The 18048-nt window shown below is 42.9% G+C and overlaps 2 protein-coding genes across 8 annotated transcripts in view; both read left to right on the forward strand.

Moving 5' to 3' along the window:
• LOC309390068 (uncharacterized protein) overlaps positions 1 to 18048 on the forward strand; it is a gene marked incomplete at its 3' end in the record, with an annotated part of 98654 nt that overhangs the window by 52356 nt on the left and 28250 nt on the right. The window lies entirely within an intron of this gene.
• LOC309389243 (E3 ubiquitin-protein ligase COP1-like) lies at positions 23 to 16186 on the forward strand. Of its 7 annotated transcripts, none has more exons than XM_081947384.1 (7): positions 23 to 601; positions 5081 to 5178; positions 12735 to 12947; positions 13046 to 13117; positions 13497 to 13637; positions 15486 to 15623; positions 15960 to 16186. In XM_081947384.1, the coding sequence occupies exons 1-3, from the start codon at positions 315 to 317 to the stop codon at positions 12761 to 12763; spliced, it is 414 nt and encodes a 137-aa protein (XP_081803510.1). In that variant the 5' UTR covers positions 23 to 314; the 3' UTR covers positions 12764 to 12947; positions 13046 to 13117; positions 13497 to 13637; positions 15486 to 15623; positions 15960 to 16186. The 7 variants fall into 7 exon arrangements, 5 of the variants coding, with proteins under 5 accessions (XP_081803510.1, XP_081803509.1, XP_081803511.1 ...); XR_014174913.1 differs by adding an exon at positions 3936 to 4078 and having other exon boundaries at positions 27 to 601; positions 12735 to 13117; XR_014174914.1 differs by adding an exon at positions 3936 to 4074 and having other exon boundaries at positions 31 to 601; positions 12735 to 13117.

Below are 18048 nucleotides of genomic sequence, written 5' to 3' on the forward strand. Positions count from 1 at the left end.
GTTCGTCAGCGACGCATGCGTTGTTGTTAGCCTTCGGAGTGCTTGTGTTTTTGTATCGGTTAGACAAGCGGGAGGCATTTCCCCGCCCCTTTTGCTTTCGGATGGGGGGAGGAGAGGCAGAGGGAGTCCGGAAACCAATCAGATGCGACGTACTGACTTTCTGAGGCGGGACGACAGTGAGAGTTTTTATTTTCTGCGTCGAAGCCTTTTAGTTCCTCTCTCCCCGCAGTTGGTCGGCGTTGCGGTGGGTGAGGGGTAAGCGAGGAGGAAAGGCCCTTCTTCGCCGCCGTAGCTGGTTCAGGCAGGACTTGGCAATGTCCACCCTCTGGCCGGGCTCCTCCTCGACCTCTTCGGTCACCACCTCGGCCTGCTTCGGCACCGTGATGGTGACGGGCTCCTCAGCGGTCCCCTCGCGACCCGTGTTGGTGGCGGCCGCCGTGTCCGGATCCTCCTGCGGCAGCGGCCTTTCTCGCCTGGCGGGGACCCGAGTCGGGAGCGGCAGTGGCGCAGCCGGCAGCGGCACCAGGAAGAGGCCGCTTCTGACTCCGCTTTGCAACGGCCTTCTGAATTCCTACGAGGACAAAAGCAACGATTTCGTCTGGTGAGTTGGCGCTGGACCGATGGGGAAGAGCCTGCTACTCCCGTGTGTTTGGGGGCAGAGCCGGGGGGGGGCTGGGGGTGTCATGGGGTTAGGGTTAGGCTGGCGCTGGTGTAGACCTAGGCGTCTCTCAACGTTGCTCTTCCAAGTGCAACACTCGCCCTGGTTCATAATGCCGCCCTCCGGTTGTGCCTTGTAGCTCAGGACTCTTGCTGGCATGCTAGCAGGAGCGTTAGCTCATCTAAGTGCCTGGGAACTGCGACCGCATCAAAGAGTTGGCCATGGAAGAAAGAAGGGAATGACCACTCGGCGAACTCATGGCTGACTGTAAGATTTAAGCTATGGATTTGGTAGCTTGTGATTTTCTCACACACACGTGCACACCTATGATTAAAGAATAAGTTCTGGGGGGTTTAGTAGATGATGAGGTTTCAGCTGCCCTGCATTTGCCTAAACTCAGATTATTACAAATAAACCAGGATTGAAATATTCGTGTTGGCAGCAGGATTCTGTTTTGATACTGAGTGACAGGAAGAAAAATTGTGGTTTGGGACATTTCAATTTTCCATTCTCTTTTCTGAAATCGGCATAGAATCGGCTTGTGGGTTCATAGGGCTTCACTAATTAATTCAGTGTGCTTATCTTGGAGCACTATTCCAGCAGAACCAGTCAATAGGACTTCTTTAAGTACCCCAGACAAAAGACTTAATCCACATTTCTTACAGAAGATGCTTGTGCAAGGAATGTGTCTCAAATTTCTGTCTTTTCTTCTAAAAGAGTATCTGTAAGTTGGGCAATATAAATTTGATACATTATTAGTCTTTTAATTCATAGAGTAGACATTTTTATTTGGGTCCCCAAGTGCCTGATCAGCAAACATGCTTACTGCCTCTAGGGATTAGTGGAGGAAGGATAGACAAGGCTAAACACTATTTTACGCTAGATAGACCAGCTGTCTACTTGGTTTCTGGGCTATTCTTCATACATTTATGTAAATTCCTCTAAAATCATGTAGATCGCTGGCTATCCTTTCTTATTGTGATATCCAATTTCACAGTTAGCCACGACCTAAATAGCGAACCTGGCCAGCTGAGTTCACCCTTTTTTAAAGCCATTTTTCGCCCTCCCCAGGCTCCAGAGCCTTTAGAGGAGCCTGGGGAGGGTGAAAAGAGCCTCCCCCTCCCCTTCCCAGAGGCCCTCCGGACGCTTCATGTGCTTCCCTGAAGCCTCCGGAGCACAAAAAACGGCCCTATGGGCAAACCGGAAGTTCAGGAACGGACTTCTGGTTTGCTCAGAGGGTTTTTTTGACTGCTCCAGAGGCTTCAGGGAGTGTCCTGAAGGTCCCTCAAGCCTTTGGAGCGTTCAAAACGACCCTCCGAGCAAACCGGAAGTCACTTCCGGTTTGCTTAGAGGTTCGTTTTGACTGCTCCGGAGGCTTCAGGGAAGCACATGAAGCGTCCGGAGGGCCTCTGGGAAGGGGAGGGGGAGGCTGTTTTCGCCCTCCCCAGGCTCCTATAAAGCAGTGCTCCCCAACCTTTTTATCGCCGCGGACCGGTAAATGTTTGATAATTTTTCGGTGGCCCGCTTGTTTTGATTTAATAATTTTAATTTAATTGTATTTAAACATGCCTTCAAAATAAAATACAGCTACACCAAAAAATGAATATAAAGTGATTTATTTTATTTAACTCACTAGAATGCCAAATCAATGAGAACCCTGAGCTTGTTTCTTTGCAACGAGATGGTTCCATCTGGGGGTAATAGGAGACAATGACACCCGAAGTGTGTTGCTTATGTCCAGTTTATTCCGTTGTTTTGTTTTGGTTGCTGTCACTGCAGAAAACCCCGCTTCACACAGATAGGTTGTCGGAAATGGCAATAGGGATTTAAGTGCTGTGGTGGCAATCTCAGGGTATTCCGCCATGACTTTAATCCAGAACACCGGCAGAGTTGTTGTCTCGAACGTAGTTGCCAGCGTGCCCCTTTCAATATAGAGATGCCAGCGTGCCCCTTTTAATACAGAGATGCCAGCGTGCCCCTTTCAACACAGAGATGGCAGCATGCCCCTTTCAATACAGAGATGCCCCAGCATTACCCCTTTCAATACAGAGATCATCGCGCCATAGTGCTGAGTCTCCTCAATAGCAGAGAACCCCCTCCCCCCCTCCCTGCACTTATGCCTGAACCCGCACAAACACATTCGACCCAGGAGTTGTTGACCTAAATAAGTGCAATAGGCCTGGGTGAATGAGGGCATTCTAATAAAACCACTGCTGCTCCTCTTTCCGTTTGATAGTGCTGATTCCCCCCCCCCCCTCCATGCACTTATCTTACGGCAGCTTCTCTTCAGTCCCCGCGTCTCCGACCTCGAGTCCTCAGTCCTCCCGTGGCGCCTCCTCCTCGGCCAATGGCGTGAGGTTTGCCTTTCGGCCAATGGCGTGAGGTTTGCCTTTCGGCCAATCAGGAAGCGGGAGGACCCGCTCCCTGATTGGCCAGGAGGAGCATCAGTGTAACAATAGCGAATTTTCATTCGCTATTGTCACACAATGAGCGGGCTTGGGAGGGCGCAATGCTCTGCGCCTCGGCCGCCCGCCACAGTGAAATGATTTGAAGTTCCTTGGGCGGCCCGGTGCCGATTGATCCACGGACCGGCACCGGTCCGCGGCCCGGGGGTTGGGGAACAAGGCTATAAAGCCTCTGGAGCCTGGGGAGGGCAAAAAATGGGGTGGAGTGCGTGCATGCGCACTGGGGAGTTTCGCATTGCATTATGGGTGCGGCATCCCTGCACACTACCCCGCTGCGCTCCCCCCACTTATGGCACGCGAGCCAAAAAAGGTTCACCATCGCTGACCTAAATGAAGAATATATGGTTTCATTGGATGGTCTTAGTATTATAGGAGCAAAATAAAAAAAGATTAACCCTATGTAATTTCTCTTCAACATACATGATTCTGTGTATCTGTACTACGTACTGAGGCTTTTTTCCCCATTTATTTTCTTCCTTGGATATTTGTTCCACCTAGATCTAAACAATTAAGTTGGCTCTTTCTGGATCTGTTTTGACATTGTATTTGGGAAGGTGTAACCAAAGCTGTCAACAATATTGTTAAATCATGTGATTTATAATATGATGTTATAACATTTATTATTGGTTTATTCTGCAATGATCTACAAGTGAAAACATTTACATAGTAGCTGTACTGTCATCTTTATCATCTATCACAAACCTAATTCTTTTTTTCTGATTAGCCATCACCAGATCAGACATTGATCAATTGTAGAAGGTTTAGGATGTTTTGCTTTAGTGTGAAAGTCTTTATCCTTTCTTTCATCTTAGTTCCTGTTCCTCTAATTTGGATAAACTATTAATCAGTTGACCGGCTTGCCTCCAGAAGTTGTGATGCTCCAGCACTAGAAGTTTTAAAGAAGAGATTGGACAGCCATTTGTCTGGAATGGTATAAGGTCTCCGGCTTGAGTAGGTGACTAGACTAGATGACCCAACTCTGTTATTCTGTATTCTACAATCCTTTGCTGATTGTTCTAAACAATTTTTTGTCATCCAAATTATTGGCTGCCTTATTTCTTGCCTCTAACATCTTACAAAGCATTAGTTTGAATGTGGGTTTTTAAAGATCCTGTTGCTCACAGATTACTGTTCTTCAGACTATCAGAAAGAATCTTACAGCACCTTTTCAACTAAGACATTTTTTAGAAGACATAAGTTTTGGAAACTGGTTTCAGGCTAACATGGCTGTCATCCTCCAGTGATATTCAGACAGTATCTAAACATAAGAGAAGCTCTGCATTTCTGAGATGGTTAATTTTGCTCAGGGTTCTTTGGTATGTGAAGCCTTCAGAGTCTAGAAACAAGATTCCCACTTTCACATACTTGCTGATCTTAGCGCAAAGAATTTTAAAACAAATGTAACTTGTTTTGCAGAAAAAAGTTTATTCCTTAAGAAGACTCGTTATTTTATGTGTTCAGTGTGTTTAATTACTTTACATTTAGTAATGTTTTCTATAAACTTAACCTACAAGAGAGATTAAAGCAACCAGTTATTTATTTTTAACTTCTTTCTTCAAGCCCTTCCTTAAAGTTAAAACTTCATAGGCAAAGATGTCAATCATAAGGAAAGATTTTCTGGTTTTAATTAATGACTCCTTTCTGCTTTTTTGAAGGTGTATTAGCTTCTCATTCATGATAAATTTAAATAAATTAAGTCATTGTTTAAGATATAATTGCTGTTCTCATTTTTTTTCAGATTAAATTTCATTTTAAACTAGATAATAATTTGGTGATTTGAAGCTGTTTCATTTATTTGATTTATCTATGCAACCTACATCTATCTATCTATGCAACCTATGTAATTTGTGCAACCACCAATTCTCAGCTAATAAACAGAATGTAATATCATATTTAAAAACACATCTTAATAAATTTGTGCAATATTTCTCACTGTTCTGTTACTTTGCTTGAACAGTTACAAGTGTATTCAGCGAAGCCTGGAAGATAACAACAGATGCCCCAAATGTAATTATGTTGTGGATAACATTGATCATCTACATCCCAACTTTTTAGGTAAGTTTTAATGTTCAGTAATACAGCCTTCAATCATACCTTGATAATTTTCTCAATAATTGAACTTTTTTTTGCTGGTGTTTATTTGTTTATTATGCTTCACATGCTTCCGTTGATTTTGTATAACATAGACTACATTCCTGGACATGTAATATCTGAATATCTATCAGGTATTCAGTGATATAAAAATCACCTCAGCTTTTCAAAACAGTAAGTGATGAAGTTGAAAGAGTCTGTGGTGGACCATGATTGTGAAAGCAACAAATTGAAAATGATTAGTAACTAAATAATATAATAATCCTTAGTCATATTTGATTTTGAGATGTGAAGAGGGAAGGGTGAAGATCAAAATAGGTCTTGTGCTAAATGAATTGTATATTTGTTACTGTGAAAGTCCGAAATCTGGTGAATGTCGACATTCACCGGTGAATGTCGACATTCACATAGTCGCTTGGTGTATGTCCTAAATATTTGCTAAATACCCTTATCCTCTCGACACCCTTACCCTAATACCCTTATCCTCTCGACACCTCGGCTCCTCGCTTCCTTTTAAGCGTCTTCTATTCGCGGACTTCTTTTTTTTAAAAACCTGCGATCCTGCGTGGTTAGAACGAGTAATTTCCAGGACCGCGAATTGAAAAGCAAAAGTAAAGCGTTACGCTGACTCGTTATATATATGTCACCGTGAAAGACCGAAATTGGTATGTGTCGACATTCACCGGTGAATGTCGACATTCACCAACATTCACCGGTGAATGTCGACATTCACCAATTTCGGTCTTTCACGGTGACATATTCACCATAAAATCTTCTTAAGTCATAGTGCCTATAACCCAATTCTCCTGCCAAGATGGGTTTACAAACTTTTTTCTGCTCTTTTCTTGGAAATAGTGGCATTTGTATAGTGGTTTGATAATAGTTTTTTCTTTTTCAAGGTTTTTATTTTTTATTGCAAATGTTTACATATTTTATGAACAAAGTGTTGTCCAGGTCTTTTCTTTTACATTCTCATATACATAATCCATTTTACATCATATCTCTGTTTCTAATTTCAGCCATATTATTCTCTTTCCATATTTTTTATCTTAAACTTATTTTCTTCTTAGTACATAAAAAACATCACTAATCGCCCTTTATCTTCAAGGTTAAACCAGATTGTGTTTCACATTTCATCTGTTGATCTGTTTTGCTATAACCAACATACATAATCAAAATCAATTTTTTACATAAAGAACAGTTACAGTAACTTAATTATCCACTATTAATCATGCTGGTATAATTCCCTTACATCTTAATTAACTATCCACCATTAATATATTTAATACAATTCCCTTTAATCTACCAACATGTACCTTATTTCTCTTCCTCCTCTTCTTTAATTATTTTTCTTGGTCACTCAAAGATTCGTTTATCTTTTATCCCATTCTCTTAGCTTCTTCTTTTTATAATTATTGTATCTTTTCTTCTGAATCCTTTTTCTCACCTCTAGCTTTATTGTCCAAGTAGTTTCCCCCACTGTTTTCCCTAGTCCAGTGATGGCAAACCTTTTAGAGACCAGCTGCCCAAACTGCAACCCAAAACCCACTTATTTATCGCAAAGTGCTATAATGGGACACATGAATAATGAGGTTTTAATACCTAAAATAATGATAAACAAGGCAGTTCAGCTAATTGTTCTAAGAAAAATGTGATGAATGCACTTTTATGCCTCTTCATTTTTTTCTGCTTTTGAAATATTACGTTTAGCAACAATAAAAAAGAAAAACTTTGTAATATCATTTATCCCCCCCTCCCCCCCTCTCTCTTTCCCTCCCTCTCTCTTTCTCTCCCTCTTTCCCTCCCCCTCTCTTTCTCTTTCCCTCCCTCCCTCCCTCTCTCCCCCTTGTGGGAGAAATGCGATGGAGCTGGCCTGGGATGATGCACATGTGCCCACAGAGAGGGCTCTGAGTGCCACCTCTAGCACATGTGCTATAGGTTCGCCATCCCTGCCCTAGTCTCTTCCCACTATTTCCCTCTTTGCTGTTTGGTTGATTCTTTTTGGGGAGACATTTACCTCTATCTACCCTTTTTCTGCCATTGTAAATCCCAGTGAAATCATCTAACTGTTTTTTACTTTCAGTTCCCTTTTCTTCAATATTATTTTCTTGTTCTTCATTTATGCTCTCTTTTACCCCCTTCTCTCCTGTTTCTTGATCTGTGTGCTCCAGTAGGATTTCTGACTTTTTATTGCCTTTTAAAGTTTCATGAGTATTTTTTAGCATCTCAAATAATTAATCATACATCCAAGGCTCCATATTGCCAATTTAATAAATTTTCAAAACTTTTGAGTTATATCACATTTATTATATTTAGTTTCTCCAAATCTGATTATAAAAGCAAAAATCTTCCAGGGTTTTGGTGTTTTAGCTTCCACTTTATCCTTCTTCCTCCATGGAATTTCCCAAATACCAATTAGTCACTAATTTCAGCTCCAGGGCCCTTTTTAAGACTAATTTAAAGTTTTCTTTTACCTGTGAGTTGGCCAATCACTCACCTGGTTCCAACACCACTCCTGCTCAAAAACGTAGTCCGGTTGCTCCAGCTTTAGAGTGGCCATTTAAAAATGGCTCCCGCCATCAGTCCAAAGAGCTTTCTCTGACCTACCAAGGAATTTGGCGGTTCCTCTTGGTCGTCTGAGATGCCTCTCCTTCTTCCCCGTCCCTACAGGACAGTTTCCGTCTGAAGACACTCCCCCCGACAGCAGTTTCTCTGGCTGGATTTTCGCGGAACTCATCAGAGCCCACTATTTTTCCAGCCGGTCTCGCCGCAACATTTCCGCTTTCTCTCGATAATAGTTTTTTCTGATCTTGGACTTTTTAGTAGTGACCTTGCCAGCCCTCAGATTGCTGATCAATAATTTATTTTAAACAATTATTTGTTTCATGTAATGATGTTAGAAATAGGAAAAAATAAAACTGAATTAGAATTTATTCTTTCTTTTGGTTTTGTCTGAATAGAAAGAGACATACATGAAACTAATATGGAAGGTAGGAAAAAATGAATACCATACCAACCATTTTGTACATTTGACAATTTGTAGTTAAAGTTATAGAGTTATTAAAAGAGAAATTTTAAGGAACTTCTGTATAAGATGGGGAAAATTTTGCTTAAGGTGTACATTTTAATATAGGCAATGTGGATTGGGACATATTCCATGAAATGTTATTCATTTTTAAATGCTTAGTTTCATAAAGTTAATTAGTAACATAATAAGTCACACTGAACAACTGAAGTTGTTAAAATATAAAACATTAACATCTGCTGTAAGTAGACAATTGTGTACAATAAAATTGTAGCTTTTAATATTCCTACATATTAGATGAGCTTCAATCTCCTCCTTGCTTTACTCATATTTCTACTTATATGCTGCATTTATAACAACATACATCTAAATGTCCAGATCAGGGGTGTCAAATTCGATCCCATTGTGGGCTATATCATGATTTTGTTTGCCCTTGGGGACTGGGATGGGCATGGCCTGATCGTTGCAGCTAACAGGGTGGATGTGTGATACAAACAATTCAATTGCCTGCCTGAAGTTTGCCTTTAAGGCAGATCGTGAGGCACACTGGAATGCTGTTGCCCTGGAACTATTTGAAAAATGGTAACCATTACAATGCAAGATACTGAGGCATAAGTTTATCATTCAAAATATTTTAATAGGAATCATCCAATTATGTTTCCAAATAGTTTATATTTCAATAGTGTATATTTACTAGCTTTCTGGAAAACACTGAAAACCAAACACTGCTCATCAAACATGTGCCACCCTGCATATGCTTATTCTCCTGTGCGCTGCTTGGGGAATCTAAGCATGGGTTAACTTTGTCCATTAGCCTAGAGACTGAGTTATGTAATTGTTGACCACGCCTCCTCTGACTGGATGGTTCAGTTTTTTAAATCAGTCCAGCCTAAAGAGACGCAAAAATTTTTTTCTCCTCTAGGTTAATAGACAAAATTAACTCATCTAGCTTGAATTTCAATTGGACTAAGAAATGCGGTTTTCTGCCTTGGTAAAGAAAGTTGATTGTTCCTCGCGGCTCTAGCGGCCTCTGGAACGCGCGCGCCAGACAAACTTCTGCTGAGGCGCTGGGAAGAGCTTAATCAGCAGAAGATCGGTTCGCCGCCTTCTTTTCTGAATTGTGGCCGGAGGGAGAGTCGGTTCGCCATTCTCGTGTCGGCACTCCCAGCTCGCTTTCCGCCGTTGATTGCATCGCCGCGGGAGGGCATCACGTCATTACCGCCAGCGTCCAGCGCGAAAGCCGACATACCGCCTAACGAGGGTGAGTCTGCCGTGCCTTTTCGGCAGCCGGTGACCTCCCCTTTCGGGCGGGCAGGGAATGGTGGCCATCTTGCCTGTGTTTGAATTTCGCACAGAAAGGACAACTGGCGTTGGCCATTTTGGACCGTTGGTGCCTTCGCGCCACTTTGCAGAAGCAGTGGAGCTTGCCATTGCGCACTCGATTGCCTGCAAACGGAGTTGTGCTGCTGAGGTCGGTTCGCCGCCATCGCTAGCACTAGAAGGCTTCTGATTGCAAATTCGATGAAAATTCTCGGGATTCCGAGTGAGCTTGAGCCTTTCATTCCCGCCAGGCGCATTTTTACCACCAATTGCTACCATGGCCAATGTTTCCATTTCCGGGGGCAGCGAAGGTACTCCCAATTCTCGGGATTCTGAGTGAGTTTGAGCCTTTCATTCCCGCCAGGCGCATTTTTATCACCAATTTCTACCATGGCCGATGTTTCCATTTCCGGGGGCAGCAAAGGTACTCCCAATTCCCCCCCCCGCAATCAGATCTCGCGGGGCCCAGTTTCGGCCAGTAGATCCACCACCAGACTGACCACTAAGGCCCCTAGAAGCAGGGTGCGCGCCTCATCTGCAATCCCAGACAGGGCCTCAAAGCGCAAAGAGACAGGCTTTCAGCCTCAACCATCGGGTCTGCCCCTAGGTCACCTCCTAGGCTTGTGGCCGAGCACCATTCTCCTCCCCGCTTGGCCCCCCTCACGGGGGTCCAAGGCTGGTCCCCCTATCTCCCCACTCCATCGGGAAGGGGTTCGGTGGAATTAGATCTAGGGCCCCGGTCTACCCTAAATCTCTCTGCAGGTGGCCCAGCCAGGAGCCAGGCCTCTCCGCATTCAGAACCTGCGGCCACGTTTACACCAACGGTCGCAGGCCTCAGAGGAAGGGATGGGCCCAAAATGACCCTGCCTCCTGAGATTCATAGCATGATATCTGCTGCTATTTCCCAGGGGGTAGATGCAGAGTTACAGTGCAGGGCCCATCGCCAGGCCCCTGCTGGCATCGCCAGGGACCTCTCCATTGACCTGGCTGACCCCCCCTTCACCACCGCCCTCTGCATACAGCGAGGGCTCTATTCTTGGTGAAGAAGAAGAAGTAGCAGTCCTGGAGTTGTCTGATGATGATGGCCCGAGCCAAGAGACCCCGGCCTTCTCTGGCCTATTTCGGCCTACCTTATTTAAGTCGCTGTTATATAAGGCCAAGGCAACTACCAAGATGGGGGGGCGGGGGCACCACCCAGGCTAGCACAGCCGTGGGACTTGATTCCACTGGCCGGTTCTTCGCAGAACAGGTGCAGGAACAGGAGGTCATGCCTGTTCCTAAACTGTTTTTGGACGTGGTCCAGAAGCAGTGGACCCAACCAATGGCCATTTCTCCCCCCAGTAATGGGGACAGGAAGCTCTATGCTTCCACACCCGAACTGGACCAACTCCTCCAGTTCCCTACTGTGGACCCCCCAGTAGCGGTTCTGGCTTCCCCGGCCTAGATTCCTTCTGAGATCTCCGAGGGCCTTAAGGCCGAGGACCACAAGGCCGAACTGGTTATCTGAAAAACGCACCAAGCGACTGCCTGGGTGTTGCGGGCCACTACAGCGGCTTCCGTCATTAATAGAACATCCTTGGTCTGGCTGCAGCAGCTACAGGCTAGGCTCCCTCCCGAGGACCTGCGCCTTCACCAGGATGTAAACAACCTGGTGGCAGCACTGGAGTTCTCTTCAGATGCTACCCTTAACGCGGCCAAGTTCGCGTCGCGCGCAGTCTCCAATGTGGCATCCCGCCAGCTCCTCTGGCTTCGCCACTGGCAGGCTGATCTCCACTCCAAGTGGCGCCTGGCCTCCACTCCCTTCAAGGGAGGGTCTCTATTTGGAGCTGGGTTGTATCCCATTTTAATTGAAAATAGGGACAAACGCAAGGTGCTCCCCTCGACCACCAGACGTGGGCACCGGAGACAGCAGCCATACCACAGGAGGCAGTCCTTTTGGGCCGGGGACTCCGGGTATACGACTACCCCATACGTCCCCCCTATTCCAGACCGTTCTTCCAGACACAGGACAGGAATCAGGACCGCCCGCTAGCAGAGATTGGGGCCGCCAACAGGGGCAGCAACAGCAACAGGCCCGGCGGCCATTTCGCGGGAACAGTACCCATTCCTTTCGCAGGTTCCGGTGACTCACACGAAGGGGGTCCCATTGGCGGGCGTCTGGCACTGTTTGCCCCCCAATGGGCAGAAACCTCCTTGGACGTGTGGGGTCTCCAGACTGTGAGGCTGGGTCTCATCCTGGAATTCCTCGCTCTTCCCCCAAGACATTTCATCAGGTGCCCCGTACCACGGTGCCAGATAAAAAGGCACCTGATGAACTCGGAAATCGATCACCTGCTTTCTATAAATGCTATAGAAAAGGCACCCAAGGAACAGGAAGGGCTAGGGTTCTACTCAATCCTTTTCCTTGCTCGGAGGGTCGTTTTGAGTGCTCCGAAGACATCAGGGAAGTCCCCGGACGGTCCCTGAAGCCTTCAGAGTGCTCAAAATGACCCTCCGAGCAAACAGGAAGTCACTTCCGGTTTGCTCGGAGGGTCGTTTTGACTGCTCCAAAGGCTTCAGGGAAGCCTCCTAAAGGTCCCTGAAGCCTCCGGAGGGTGTTTGGGGGAGGCGGGGCAGGCTGTTTTCGCCCTCCCCAGGCTCCTATAAAGCGTCTGGAGCCTGGGGAGGGCGAAAAAAGCATGTAAAAATGGGGAGTCGCTCCTGTAGTGCGTGCATGCGCACTGGGGGGTTGCACATTGCATTATGGGTGTGGCATGCCCGCACACGACCCCCCTGTGCTCCCCCCACTTCTGGCATGCAAGCCAAAAAAGGTTCGCCATCGCTGTTCTAGAGAGTTTAGCAGACGCATGGTTGTAACTCTTACATAGTAGGATTAACATTTTCCAAACAAAGCTAGTGTTGATATTTCTTGTTATAATGTGGAAAGAAAAACTCCTGGAGTGGGATTGGCAACCAGGTGCTATCCAGGAAGATTGGACTGTGTTTCCCTCAGTTAGGGGAAGCAATGGGAGTTGCCTTTTGAAGCACTTAGAGCCTCACGCGCACATGCACACATACATACACACACACGAAGGAATTTTTAATGTGTTTTAATTGAAGAAAAATATTGATAATTCAAGAAAGCTAATTTTTTTACTAAGGGAGCTAATTTCTTTCTGATCTTCATAATTTGCAGAAAAACAGTGGAAATGTCAAAACTGCTGACAGAAAAAAAGAGGAGCTGGAATGAAAAATTCAGGAACTTATAAACAAAAGCCTCCAACTGGCCAAAGAAAAAGTGGAACTCTGTGAAGAGTAGGAAGAAAAGCTGAGCAGATGAGAAAATTTTAGATAGCAACCCAGACTTTCTCTTCCTTTCTTGACTATTTCACATCACAGAGAATTTATGGTAAACAAATGCATGTAATTCTTCTCATGACCACAAAATGAAGAAAAGCAAAAATCTACAATTCATTTTCTGTTTTTCAATCTTCACGGAACTGCCAGGTTTCCAGGTGTCCAGAAAATATTAGGATGTACGTGGGCCAGGATTTAAGTTTAAAGATACATTCCCATCAGGTAAGCAATCTAGCATGTTAGGAATCTTTTGAGTGTACTTTACCGAGAAATAGTTCACATCATATTAAAAGGTAAAGAAGCCCAGTGTGAGTGATAGGGTGGTGGAGGTAGTGAGTGTCAAAACCCTTGACTGAAAAAAAGGAGCTGGAATTAAAAATTCAAGAGCTCGTGAATAAAAATCTCCAACTGGCCAAAGAAAAAAAGGAGCTCTGCGAAGAGTATGAAGAAAAGCTGAGCATGTGAGAAAATTTTAGATAGCAACCTGGAATTTTTCTTCCTTTTTCATCTATTTTAATTAGTTTTATTTTTAAACAAGTTTTATAATTCAAATAAAAGAACTTAAGGGGGCTAATTACATTTTGCTCTTTATATCTTACAGAAAAAATAGTTCCGAGGAGTCTGGCCAGCTGGAGAAACTCAGACAAGAGAATGAGAGACTCAGCTGTAAGGCTCAGAAACACTCTGGAGAAAAAGCAGAGCTCTTACAAGAGAATAATGACCTTAAAGAAGAACTTTATAGGTGAAAAATATTTAGATAGCGATTTGACCTTTTCTTTCAAATTCAGATTTATTTATTAGATCCCTTAGGCCAGATATATTGAATAAAAGAAGTATTCCATTCTTTTATATGTATGTATAAGTGAATAAGAGAAGAGCAATAGGTACAGTGGGGCAAAAAAGTAGTCAGCCACCAATTGTGCAAGTTCTCCCACTTAAAAAGATGAGAGAGGCCTGTAATTGGCATCATAGGTAGACCTCAACTATGAGAGACAAAATGAGAAAACAAATCCAGACAATCACATTGGCTGATTTGGAAAGAATTTATTTGCAAATTATGGTGGAAAATAAGTATTTGGTCAATATCAAACATTCATCTCAATACTTTGTTATATATCCTTTGTTGGCAATGACAGAGGTCAAACATTTCCTGTAAGTCTTCACAAGGTTGGCACACACTGTTGCTGGTATGTTGGCCCATTCCTCCATGCAGATCTCCTCTAGAGCAGTGATGTTTTGGGGCTGTTGCTTGGCAACACGGACTTTCAACTCCCTCCAAAGGTTTTCTATGGGGTTGAGATCTGGAGACTGGCTAGGCCACTCCAGGACCTTGAAATACTTCTTACGAAGCCGCTCCTTTGTTGCCCTAGCGGTATGTTTGGGATCATTGTCATGTTGAAAGACCCAGCCACGTTTCATCTTCAATGCCCTTGCTGATGGAAGGAGGTTTCTCAAAAATCAAAGCACTCAAAATCTCACGATACATGGCCCCATTCATTCTGTCCTGTACATGGATCAATCGTCCTGATCCCTTTGCAGAGAAACAGCCCCAAAGCATGATGTTGCCACCCCCATGCTTCACGGTAGGTATGGTGTTCTTTGGATGCAACTCAGCATTCTCTCTCCTCCAAACACGACGAGTTGTGTTTCTACCAAACAGTTCTATTTTGGTTTCATATGACCCTATGACATTCTCCCAATCCTCTTCTGGATCATCCAAATGCTCTCTAGCAAACTTCAGACGGGCCCGGACATGTACTGGCTTAAGCAGGGAAACACGTCTGGCACTGCAGGATTTGAGTCCCTGGCAGCGTAGTGTGTTACTGATGGTAGCCTTTGTTACATTGGTCCCAGCTCTCTGCAGATCATTCACTAGGTCCCCCCATGTGGTCCTGGGATTTTTGCTCACCGTTCTTGTGATCATTTTGACTCCAGAGATCTTACGTGGGGCCCCAGATCAAGGGAGATTATCAGTGGTCATGTATGTCTTCCATTTTCTAATTATTGCTCCCACAGTTTATTTGTTCACACCAAGCTGCTTGCCTATTGCAGATTCAGTCTTCCCAGCCTGGTGCAGGTCTACAATTTTGTTTCTGGTGTCCTTTGACAGCTCTTTGGTCTTCACCATAGTGGAGTTTGGAGTGTGACTGTTTGAGGTTGTGGACAGGTGTCTTTTATACTGATAACAAGTTCAAACAGTTGCCATTGATACAGGTAATGAGTGCAGGACAGAGGAACCTCTTAAAGAAGAAGGTACAGGTCTGTGAGAGCCAGAAATCTTGCTTGTTTGTAGGTGACCAAATACTTATTTTCCACCATAATTTGCAAATAAATACTTTCCAAATCAGCCAATGTGATTGGATTTTTTTTTTTACATTTTGTCTCTCATAGTTGAGGTCTACCTATAATGCCAATTACAGGCCTCGTTCATCTTTTTAAGTGGGAGAACTTGCACAATTGGTGGCTGACTAAATACTTTTTTGCCCCACTGTATAATGGAATGCAAAAATAATTAGGAATGTAGGTATGCTTAGTAATTCAAGTAACAAATTAAGAGGGCTAATATCTCTCTGGGCCTCATAATTTACAGAAAGATAGCAGTAGTGTCCAAACTGACACTAGAAAATGAAGAGCTCTGAAACAAGAACAAGCTGCTGACATTCAAAAACATTGAAGTAATGGATGAGGAGGAGGAGCTCTTCAGAGAGTAAGAAGAAATACTGTGCAGGTGAGAAATTTTTAGATAGCCACCACAAACAACTTCCAGAATTTCATATTAGGGTCTCCTTATCTTAGAAAGCTAGGGAAATGGTGAAAACCTCCTTACTTTAGAAAGACATTGATGAATTATGGCTCATTATACTTTTACATAAACAAATCCAGGAGTTAATCTCATGGAAGTGAATGGAAAGATATGTATAGGAGAGATCTTTCAAACTCCATACCCCCCACTGCCCAACAATATTTATACATTTTTAAGAGTGAGAGTTTCCTGACATCAAAGCAAATCATTTTTTAACTAAGAATATTCAGATTCACATCTAACCTTCTGATTTTTTTCTAGAAAGAAACAACTTGAAGGGCTGCTGCACATTATTGATGGACAGAGACCAAATGGACCAGAGACCTAGTGCAAAAGAGGCTCTGTGAGTGTTTGCCAAACAAGGACAGCCATTACAGAAGACAAGATAGAAGCTCATGACAAAAAGAAGCCTCAAATGGTGGAATATCAATTAAACAAGAAATGGCTTAAAGTTTCAGTAGACAGCCTAAAAAAAAAAAAAACAACAACCCAAGGAACCCGGGCCAAATATACTGAGGTGGCTTCAGTAATCTCTGAAAATCCTGAAAGAGGATTCCTCTAAACCAGTGATGGTTAACCTTTTTGTCGCGTCCCAAAAGCGTGCACATGTGACAGCGTGCCCGGACCCTTAATGCAATGGGCAGCGACCCCACCCCTGCATGCCCCGCCCACATGCACACGCAACCCCACCCTTGTGCTCCCTCATGCTTCCCCCTTTTTCAAGCCGTTCTTGAAAAATGGCTTCGACAATCCTTGAAAAACCTACAAGAGCCAGGTCCTGAAATATCTAAACAAGATGCCAAATCACTAAAACGCCACACCTAGGTACTCAGGAATGATTTGAAGCTTCTATTAAAGGCATTCGGGATCTACAGAAGTCCACGGTAGAGATTACAAGAAGGCCAAGGGAGAGATGGTTTGAAAAATCAAGAGAACCTCAAGAAGCAGTGTTCTGAAGGACCAGTAGAAAATATATTACAATGGCTTGAAGGATCCTTAGAAAGCTTTTCATTTTCTTTTCTTTTTTTGGATTTTTTTTTATTTTTAATTAAACAAAAACACAAAAAAAGAATCATTCTTCATTACATCTTATAGAAAGCATGTCGATTGGTTACAAATAGATTTTGTGTGTTACTACCACAATCATTATTTATACTTCCTTCATATTAAATTGTACATTTTAAATCAAAAATCTTTATTTTACTATCAAAGTACCATCATTTTCATTTGACTAGAATTATTTAAATGTTTTTTTATCTAGAATCATTTGTATTTAAAGACACAACCACCTACTGGCATTCGTTAGCTATTTCAATACTCCAATAATTACCCTTTAATAACATTTTTCCCCCAACTCACTGTTCAAGGCTTATATCTAATTACTTTTATCAATGCCAACACATGTAGAAAACATTAGATATTAGACATTAACATTTCCTTGTTATTATAGTTATCTAAAAATTTTTTACTATTCATATCACATCTCCTCTCATCCGACCCAAGAAAGATTACATCTTAATAATAAAATCTAAAAAAAATGTGTTAGTAAAATTGATAAATCTTTTTCCCAGGTCCCGATTTGTAGTTTATATCCAAATTGCTTTTACTAGTTGAAATTATTATTTTGTTATTATTATCATAATGAATTATTTGTTAACGGATAAACATTTAAAGAAACATTCTAAAAACATCTAGAAAATCCTACTTGTTAGTCACCAAAAATTAACTAAGTTTTTAATTATCAACATTTATCAACCTGTATCTTTCCAGTAAGAAAACAATCTTATCTCTTTAGCCAGTTGTTGGGTCAATTCTCTTATTAACTTATTTATAAGGTTTTTAAAGACTTCTCTCCACACTGTTTTGCTTGTTTATTGCCCTTGAATTGGTGTTGAAATTAACATATCTTTGATTATCAGATGTATTTCTGAAATTGTTTCTCTTCTTAATTCCATCATCAAATACATATCTTGCCAAGAGAGATAGAGCTCCAGATTATCAAATTCACTTTTCCATATTCCCTTCTTTCCACTTTCACTCATGAATGCTCCATTAGTAAGATCATCTGTTATCTTTATCTTCTTCATTCTCTCCTTTAATTTTTGGGGCTCCAACCCCTTCATCTTTTGCTGTGCCAGACAATAGTCTATCCAACTTCTTATCAAATCTCTCAAATCCTTCCAATATATTTTGAATTCCATCCAAAAAATCCTGAAAACTTAGGACTTCCTCATCTGTATATTGATACATATTCCTCCAAAGAGAAGAAAGAGTCTGGAATCCACTGCCACTCTCGCCTTCAATGTCTTAGATGTATAAAAATACTTTTACTTTGAATTTACTTAAGTAC

This window comes from Natrix helvetica (assembly GCF_964273705.1).
Source record: "Natrix helvetica genome assembly, chromosome: 3".
Lineage (NCBI taxonomy): Eukaryota > Metazoa > Chordata > Lepidosauria > Squamata > Natricidae > Natrix > Natrix helvetica.

Excerpts from the sequence above, each read along its gene's own strand:
- LOC309389243 (XM_081947383.1), top strand. The coding sequence starts at position 315 with ATGTCCACCCTCTGGCCGGGCTCCTCCTCGACCTCTTCGGTCACCACC. Across the intron at positions 602-5,080 it reads AAAAGCAACGATTTCGTCTG|TTACAAGTGTATTCAGCGAA; the intron begins GTGAGTTGGCGC and ends TTGCTTGAACAG. Across the intron at positions 5,179-12,734 it reads TCTACATCCCAACTTTTTAG|AAAAACAGTGGAAATGTCAA; the intron begins GTAAGTTTTAAT and ends CATAATTTGCAG.